At 48.3% G+C, this 8,971-nt stretch overlaps 2 protein-coding genes across 2 annotated transcripts; both read right to left on the bottom strand.

Annotated features, from left to right (window-relative positions):
* Positions 1 to 1,352: 1,352 nt before the first annotated feature.
* Positions 1,353 to 2,292, bottom strand: LOC136537168 (GPI-anchored hemophore cfmA-like). Its single transcript, XM_066529224.1, has 3 exons — positions 2,166 to 2,292; positions 1,483 to 1,800; positions 1,353 to 1,381 (listed from the first exon to the last, which is right to left on the bottom strand). Exons 1-3 carry the CDS (start codon positions 2,290 to 2,292, stop codon positions 1,353 to 1,355), a joined length of 474 nt encoding a protein of 157 aa, XP_066385321.1.
* A 2,314-nt stretch (positions 2,293 to 4,606) lies between these two features.
* LOC136539881 (uncharacterized) lies at positions 4,607 to 5,815 on the bottom strand. Its single transcript, XM_066531874.1, has 2 exons — positions 5,135 to 5,815; positions 4,607 to 5,032 (listed from the first exon to the last, which is right to left on the bottom strand). The coding sequence occupies exons 1-2, from the start codon at positions 5,711 to 5,713 to the stop codon at positions 4,607 to 4,609; spliced, it is 1,005 nt and encodes a 334-aa protein (XP_066387971.1). The 5' UTR covers positions 5,714 to 5,815.
* Between the last annotated feature and the right edge of the window lie 3,156 nt (positions 5,816 to 8,971).

Below are 8,971 nucleotides of genomic sequence, written 5' to 3'. Positions count from 1 at the left end.
AGATGAGATGCCATGGAATTTTCTCATGTAGAACTCAATAAGCCTTTTCTTATATCTAGGATCTAGAAAGCAGGCAACAGCAAGTGTAGTGGATGATTTCTTCCAATATTTTTCAAACTTCCTACTCATAGAAGTAGCCATTGCACTAATAGTGATATCTTGACAAACAGACCATTCATCTAGTAAAATCTTTATCTCACAAAACCCTCTATAGAACAGATTTGCAGTTGGATATAAAGTACCAGACAACAGTTCAGTGAGATCAAAGAATTTCTTCAAGCATTGGAACAATTTAAATGCCATGGCCCATTCACCAGGAGAAGGAGTGATTTTTTCATACCTACGGATCTGATGATTTAAGCCTCATGAATGCATTCTTGTAGTACAAAGCATCTCGAAGCATCAAATACGTGGAATTCCATCTGGTTGACACATCAAGTGAAAGACCCTTGTTTGTATCCAGCCCACACTCAGTTGCACGCTTCATGAGCTCCTCCCATTGCAATGGGGATCCCTTGACAGCAAGAACTAGTTGTCTAATATTCTCAATTGTGGGTGTGATTACACTCAAACCATCCCTAGCAACAAGGTTCAGTATGTGACAAGCACACCTCACATGGAAGAATAGTCCATCACATATCAAAGCCGTTGAACTAGCATTGGCCCTTAGATCAGAGATGATGTCTTTGACTGCTACTTCATTTGCTGATGCATTGTCCAAGGTCAGAGCAAACATTCTCTTGTCAATATACCACTTAACCATAAGTTCAGTAAATGTCTCAGAGAGCTTTGTACCAGTATGACGGCCCTGTACATGCACAAAGTTCACAATCCTTTTCTGGATATACCAATTGTCATCTATCCAATGTACAGTTACACACATGTATGACTTGTTCTGATTTGAAGTCCACATGTCCATGGTGGCACTAAACCGACAAGAGACAGATTTGAACATGCTATACAACCTCTCCTTTTCAGCTAAGAACATGTTCATAATTTCTTTCCTAATGGTAACACGAGATCTGATTGGAAAGGTAGGACGCAGGGATTTGATGAAATCAACAAAATACTCATGCTCAGATATATTAAATGGGTACTCATGCATGACTATTGCCAAGTAAAACTTTCTCAAGCTAGCCTCTTCATCATACCTGTATGGTACCACAGCAGTCATGTCTTTCCCCCCATCTTTTTCCACTTTGAGCTGCTGCTGGCCCTTCACTATACTATGTGCCACCCTCAGATGGGTCCAAAATCCAGTTGTTCCGTAGTTGCTCTCACATCTGCCCTTGTGATTGCATTTGGGCCAATCGCAATAAGCCCACATCTGAACATATGTCTTGCCATTATCCTCAACGACCACTCTCTTCTTGGTAAAGTACTGCCATACATTGGATGTACACCTCTTGTGCCTCTTTCCACAAGGTACATCTCCCTCTTGCACAGGCTCATCGCCGTCAACGCTGATTGCACTTGCAGTACTTGTTCCAGCAGCAACAAAACCTCTATCACTTGCACCAGTAGCACCTATGTCACTTGCAACAGCAGCACCTAGATCACTCGCACCAGCAGCACGTATGTCACTTGCAATGGCAGCACCACTGCCACCAGCACCTTCTAGGCCAGCACCACCTGAACCACTGCCACCAGCACCACCTGAACCTGAACCACTGCCACCAGCAGCAGCACTGCCACCTTGACTTGGACTAGATGCAGGAGTTGCACTTGCAGATGATACAGACAGACATATACCAAGATCTTTACCACAATTACCAGGGCTTTCACTTGACCTCTTAGATCCTGCCAAGACAAGAATAGAACACAACAATATGAATCTAAGACACCAGTATGAATCAAATGACCAAAGTAATTGGACCTTACTCAATTACTTTTACTCATGCATCTGTTGGTTGCAATTGCAATATGAAATCTAAAACATTCATTTGGGAATCAAAATGATAGTAGCAATTGGACCCTTACTCAATTACTTTTACTCATGCATCTGTTAGTTTGTATAGTTTCATCTAACACACAAGCAATAAAACACAAGGGGACAATATTCATCTGTTAGTTTCATCCCTAACAACAAGCAATCCCATGTAGTGATTCACACATCTAACATCTTTGCCAATAAATGAAACATACACTAATTCACACATCTTTACCTGCCGTTGGAAAAGGCGCGAGGGTGCTGCTGTTCACTGGCGGGGGTGGCTCCAGGAAGAGGCGGCGCTTGGAGGCGGATGAGGCAGATGCAGAACTAGAAGCTTGCTCACTTGGTGGTGGCTTCATCTTGGCGTCCGGCCTGCCTCCCTAGCCCCCCAAGTTGGATCTGTTGTCGCCTCGTCGGACGGCCAGGCCGCCAGGCAAGGCACCAGGAGGGACCGAGGGAGGCCAGGCCGCCAGGCGCCAGGAGCCCAGGAGAGGAGAGCTGGAGAGGCGCTTGAGAGTTGAGAGAGACTGAGAGTCTGAGAGGGAGAGCCGGAGAGGAGGGAATGCGGCGGGCGAGTTGCGGTGGGCGGCGGCGTGCGGCGTGCGGGCGAGTTGAGAGAGACTGCCGAAGCCGAAGAGGCGAAGATTGGGGATTTGGGTGCTTAGGGTTTGCGGCGTGCGGGCGAGGGCGAGTTGAAAGACTTGCGGCAATGCGGCGTGGGGTTTCAGGGTTTGGGCGACGATGTGGCCGCGCGGCGTGGGGTTTGGGTGGGCCGGCGGGGTGAGTTGGGCCGTTTGCCTGGAGGCCTTGAAAACAGGAATTTCCTGCGGTAGTTTCCCGAACAAATACGGGATCCGCTAATTCGGTCAGGAAATCACTCTAACCGATTTCGACACCGGATTCGCCGTATTTTCCCGGATTTCTTCCCGAATCCGTTTTTCCCGAGAAAAGATATTCGGGTCAGGGAGAAAATGACTGCGAAAGAGTCAGGATTTTCGGTATTCGGTGTCGGTCGGTACGGGAATTTCCCGTTCCCGTTTTCAACCATAGGTGTGTCGACCACCAGCTGGCAGGAGCCCACGAGCGTAGCCAGCGCGTTGGTCAGGTCCGCCTCAATCGCGAACGACCCGTTGCGGCTCGTCGTCCCACCCGCCATCACGTTGCCGCCGCACCAGCTCCACGCTGGCGTCTGCAGGCATCGCAGAGGGGTTTGCAGGCACGAACATGTTATTACGTGACGTGATGTTGTAAACGTTTGAGTAGTATCGTTATTACATATACTTCAGTTGCACGTGCAGAGGTAAGTATGCCGGAGAAGTGGCGGCATCGATCAGCGTGCCGGTGTTGCACGGCACGACGCCGGTGACGACGAGCTTGCCAAGCCTGGTCTGCGCGGAGGCGGTCGAGCACGCCGCGGTGGCCACTGCAACGGCGAGGAGGAGAATGGACGCTTTGTTGGTTGCCATTGGCGGAATCGGAGAGTTACGTTTGGAGTGGTGTATGTACTGCACCTCGAGGAATTTTTTTAACACTTTTTTAAACTAATTTTAAATCTAATATTATTTTTAAAAAAAAACTAACACTTTTACCAGCGCCTATTGTTCTGGCGCGGCATGGTGACGCGGCAGGAGAATGACGTGGCAACGATCGAGGCTGCTGACCAGTAACGTGGTAGGGTCTGCTGCGCCACCAATCTTGGCGCAGCAGTACCTGGACGCAGACAGAAGATTGGCTGCTGTCGGTGAGAATCGCCAGCGACGCAACCATGGACCCTGGCTTCCTCGATCCCTCACCGGTGGGCTCCGACCAGGTGCTCTAGTCCGACATGAGGTCGCGCAGCACGGTCGACTACTGCGCGTCTAACGAGGGTGTCTTCTTCGGCGATTTCGTGGCGGCGATGACCAAGCTCGGGAGGATCGGGGTCAAGACGCCGGACACCGGCGTCGAGATACGCCGGGACTGCCGGTTCCCGAACTAGTTGCTACTTAATCTCGCCGTTAATGCAGCCGCGACGCATTGAAACGAATATGAAGCAAATAAACGAAGTCCGTGCGCAAGTTGACAAGCTGCCACGTAACATTTTCATTGGTTTGACATAAGTTCGACATATCATAACCAACTAAGCCTGCAAGTTTCGGACGTCAATATTCGTTCAACCTAACAAACTAAGAATTAGAAATGTAAGGATCCCTCGGACGTGCCAACGAATCTACAGGATTAAAAATAGTGTCAGGTCTCGTATGGAGTGTGGAAGCTCATGTTAGAAATGACTTTCAGTTTTAGAAATGACTTTCAGTTTCCTCTCATGTTAGAAATGACTTTCAGTTTCCTCTCATGTTAGATAACTCACCGGCTCAGCCTAAATTTAAAGTCATTTTAAGATCAGATCGCATGTCCTGGACATGTAACACATGTTCGTTTGGGCTTGTTTGGCTTATAAGCCGTACTTTTTTAGCCAACGAACAGTATTTTTCTCTCACACCAAATTAGCCAACAATACTTTCAGCCATGGCTTATCAGCCAAACAAGCCCAAACGAACAGGGTGTAACTGAGTTCTTCTGGATATCTAGCAAATTTAAAGATTATCCATGAGAAAACATCATAGTGTTAACACAGTTTTATACATATTCCTCTTCTATAAAGTCTTAATTCATCATAATATTTTCATGTCACTAGCTAGGATGCTTATCATAAATATTGGCTAATACAAAACTAAGCAAAGGTGTACCTGGTGTGTAGAAGCTCATGTAGGGAACAATGTTGTAGATGCCCATGCGCTCACCTATCTTTGTAATCCGACCAGACTTCAGATCAATAGCAAATCGGAAACCACCTGTTCCCGCGAAAATGGCAGCAACACCATCCACGAAACAATTCACAGCGAGCACGTCCATCAGGATACCTAACGGCCTGAGCAGTGTCTGTAGATCAATTACTCGGCTTTGTGCCCATCCTGCATATTTCTCAGAACCAGCCTCCCTCGACAACAAGTAGAGTTTGGACTCATGCACGCCAGTAAATCCCAGCCTACCATCCACCATCTTCACTAGAGCAATGCACATATAGTTTGTACGTGGCAGACGAATCAGAGATGTTTCCTGTGTTTCCATATCATGTTCCAGAATTTTCTTACTCCTCCGACAGTAATCAGAGATAAAGTAGAGTGTATTGCTCACAAGGACGCTAGGGGAGAAACGGACCCAGGCACGGCGGAGCTTAGTAGAGGTCGGTTCGCTCCACGCACCAGTCTCTGATGAGTAGACACAGGCGAAGGCCTCCCTGGGGGCAGTGCACATGAAGACCACGAGGAAGGAGCCTCCGCTGTGGCAGTCGATGTGATCGCAGATGCCATCTGCCGCAGCACAGAGCACCGCAGCGGTCCAGCTACACGGTAGCCGGAAAAAAAGTTGATCCGGCAACTTGGGCAGCGGCCACTGCTCGTCCGTGATGGGATCCCAGACAAGGAGGTCACCCGCCGACCGCATCGGGAGGTCGTTCCCCCAGGGCGGCAAACTGTGGAGGACGACGCGGCCGCGGCGGGAGTCGGCTGCACACCAATTGCTGCGCATGGCGTGGGGGACTGGGACGGAGGAGGTAGGAACGAAGGAGGATACCAACCCCCGGGTGTAGAAGACGCCCAGCATCGGGGGCGCGCGGTGGAGCTCGCGGAACCGGCGGCGGAAGACAAGGGAGGCGCGAACGAGAAGCTCCGGTTCTTCGGGAGGGAAGCGGAGGATGATCTCGTCGACGAGATCGTCCATCAGCACCGGCAGCGACATCCCGCTCCGCTCGGTCTGATCGGACCCCGGCGGCGGCAGTAGGGTTTGGTGATTTTGGTCGGTTGGCAACGGCGAGCCGCTAGCCTGGTTGGGTTCAACCAGCTCGAGAGGTGAGGCCTTGCAGGCAGGAGGCAGCCAGAGCCGACAGGGAGCTGTACTGTACACTTGTGAGATTTTGTTTTTGAATTTTTTTTCTCCTTTTATTCTCTCCCTCCATGGCCGCGGCTGAGGACCTGGAGCACAGTAGTTCAGCAATCGGCAGAGGAAGATGTAGAGGAAAAAGGAGCGAGGAGTGACCGTGTGAGGACTAGAACCAGACCTGCTTGCGGACTCACGGACGGAGAGGCGCTGGTCGCGTCCGCCTGACTCGCAGTCGCGGCGTCGGGCGTCTCGCTGGCCCCGTCGTCGCCGCGGTCGCGTGCTGGCCCTGCAGTCACTGTGCACTGTGTCATCTATACGTCAGCATCAGGAGACAAGACAACCCCAAACTTTTCACCGTTTCGGATCCCTTTTGGTGTCGCATCGCATCTCTACCATATGATGTCTTCCTAGCCGAAGCATGAAGGCCAACAGAACAAGACCAGTAGCGAAATCACACATCCTACGAGTTAAGGAGGGGGAAGAAATACCCCACTAATGCCACCTACAATCACAACTAGGGCCATGTTTAGATTGCAACTTTTTTCAACTTGATGAATAGTATCACTTTCGTCTTATTTGGTAAATATTGTCCAATCGTGGACCAACTAGGCTTAAAAGATTCATCTCGTGATTTCCAACTAAACTGTGTAATTAGTTATTTTTGTACCTACATTTAATACTCCATGCAAGCGGCTAAAAATTGATGTAATGGAGAGAGAGTAAAAAACCTTGGAACTTTGATGGGATCTAAACAAGGCCTAGATACTTGCTTCTTGTTTAGAAGGCCTTGCGCCATTGATTCTTTTCATGCAGTCAAAAACTGTCAAACTGTCTCTTGGTCCCTCACCTGTAGAGGCTGCTCCAAGTGCTGCAGAAACACATTTTTATTAAAATAAATATCAGAAGAATTTGGAAATCATATGCTCTTATTGAAAAAAAATCACTCACTAGCCACAAGGACCAGTAAGTCTCCTAATGACTAACCAAAGAGCACTGACTAGTTACATCAGCCCCGGCCCACCAGTTAATAATCACACTTGTACAAACTAAGTGAATGAATGGAAACTCAAGAGAAACGCCAATTTTGTTCAGCAGGTATATCATCATCAGTTATCGATATTTTTTATCTTGTTACGTGATAGTGAAAGGTCACAGCCAAGAAATTTCACGGGGTTAAAGATAAGAACAGGGATGATATATATATATCTGGAGCATACAAGCACATCGAGGGAGTGATCCTTTTGTTCCTCTCCAGCTGGATTGCTTTCTCAGTCAGACTAAGTTTAGATCACTTCTCAAGACCCCAACATTCTTCCCTAACATTTCTAACAAATGAATAAATTTCTATACAGAGCAGCCAATTTTGACAGGACGGTCCATAAAAAGAAGGGTAGGAGTAACACAGTTTTAAAGATATTCCCCATTCTTACACCTTTTATTAGTATTACAGTATACAGCATACACATACCGTCATCCATCTCTACTGTAAGGGACCAATCCAAACTATATTAGGTCCACCCAAAAAAGTGTCCCCCTGCTGAGTGGTTCCAACCATATGCACCAAAGAAATTGCACCCAGAAAATCGTCTTTATTAAAATCAAGGGCTACAAATCACCCTGAGAGGCGTCAACCCAATCATGTGGCCATGGTTGTTTGTATCAAATCAGGCTTCAACGCGCGGCACCGCAAGGCTTCAACGCGCGTCTACCGCAAAACCACCCACGATTGAACCCTCCTATCACCGAAAAAATGAAAAAAAAAACAAACGCGCCATGGACGCCGCCAACCAGGCCGCTATCGCTGGCCGAGGAACCCTGCTGGCCGCTCACGGCTACTGCCGGCCGGCCACATCGACGGCAACGTGTAGATTGTAGGCCTGGACGCGACATCGCCGAGGACGACGCCGACGGGCTGCACCTAGGGCCTGGACGCGGCATCCTCCCGACCATCACACGCGCTACGTACAGGGGCGCTAGCGGCGACCATGACCGGCCGAGGAACCCTGCTGCCCGCCCACGTCTACTACTGGCCGCCTACGACGCGACGGTTTTTGCTCTGGTAGAAAATTTGGTTTCTGTTTTCTCGATGTCCTGCCATCTTGCCAATTTTGATTCTCCTTCCTTGTTTGATCAAAGGGCAGATTGGATCTCGAGATTTTTTTGCTATGGATAACCAATGACAAGCTGGTGTTATTCTGCAACTTCGATTTGATTATTATGCAGCCTGCTGTTGGCATACTCGGTGTCTGATCAAGCGTAATGGGAGAAGCTCTAAATGATTAATAGAATTTCTTCTTCTCAAGTTCGGACGGTGGAATGATCCTTATATATTGAAGGTGACATTTACTGTTTTGTGTTACCTGAAAATATTTATCTAGATGTTGTCCTTGTTTATATTATTTGTAGCTGATCCACAATTTGGAAGCTGGATGTGTGAGGGAAATCAAACCTGTTTCTGAGGGGAAGAAATAAAGCAGCTCCTCCTTTCGGCTGGAACAGATGAAAGTAATATTCTAAAATACAGCTTCGCCTTTATATTGCTTTTCTGGATTCTTGTTCTAAACTACTACTATATTGTCCTTTTTCAGTGGCAGGGCATGTTAAGTGATACATCAAATGCTGAATCACGATCTGATGTCGATGATTTTGGTCCATCATTTGTTCAAAAAGTTCCAGACTATGGTTGCTTGACTATGGTTTAGGGTGCGGCCGGACCGGCTCTACGTGGTGGCTAGGCTGCCACCACTGCGGTCTCCGCCAGATCCGCCTTCCAAAGGCCTGGATATGATCCACCCCAAGGTCGCTTGATGCGCAGAGCGTCGTCGTCTCCCAGCCTGCCTTTGAAAGGTCCTTGTGTAGTTTTGGTAATTAAGTGACAACCTAGGTGGACTAATTGTGTTTATGTGAGATACACATGTGATTAGTCCACAGGTACATTGTGTGAGCAACAATGCCATGAAGGTGAAAATGGCTTGGAGATGTTGCAAAGCTCACACATGTGATGATGAAGGAGCTCATTGCACATGAGACATGACATTGAGTCATGTGATCAAGGTGGAGAAGATCAAGACAAGACTTGGCTGATGGACCGGTTGCAAGCGTGAAGGGCAAGTCAGA

Source organism: Miscanthus floridulus, chromosome 2 (assembly GCF_019320115.1).
Source record: "Miscanthus floridulus cultivar M001 chromosome 2, ASM1932011v1, whole genome shotgun sequence".
Taxonomy (NCBI): Eukaryota; Viridiplantae; Streptophyta; class Magnoliopsida; order Poales; family Poaceae; genus Miscanthus; species Miscanthus floridulus.
This window is presented reverse-complemented; position numbering and strand designations above follow the sequence as displayed.

Coding starts and splice junctions, on each gene's coding strand:
- LOC136537168 (XM_066529224.1), bottom strand. CDS start 2,292: ATGAAGCCACCACCAAGTGAGCAAGCTTCTAGTTCTGCATCTGCCTCA. Junction 1,801..2,165: donor CGCGCCTTTTCCAACGGCAG/GTAAAGATGTGT, acceptor TTGTCTTGGCAG/GATCTAAGAGGTCAAGTGAA. Junction 1,382..1,482: donor TTTTGTTGCTGCTGGAACAA/GTACTGCAAGTG, acceptor AATGTATGGCAG/TACTTTACCAAGAAGAGAGT.
- LOC136539881 (XM_066531874.1), bottom strand. CDS start 5,713: ATGTCGCTGCCGGTGCTGATGGACGATCTCGTCGACGAGATCATCCTC. Junction 5,033..5,134: donor CTAAGCTCCGCCGTGCCTGG/GTCCGTTTCTCC, acceptor ATGGAAACACAG/GAAACATCTCTGATTCGTCT.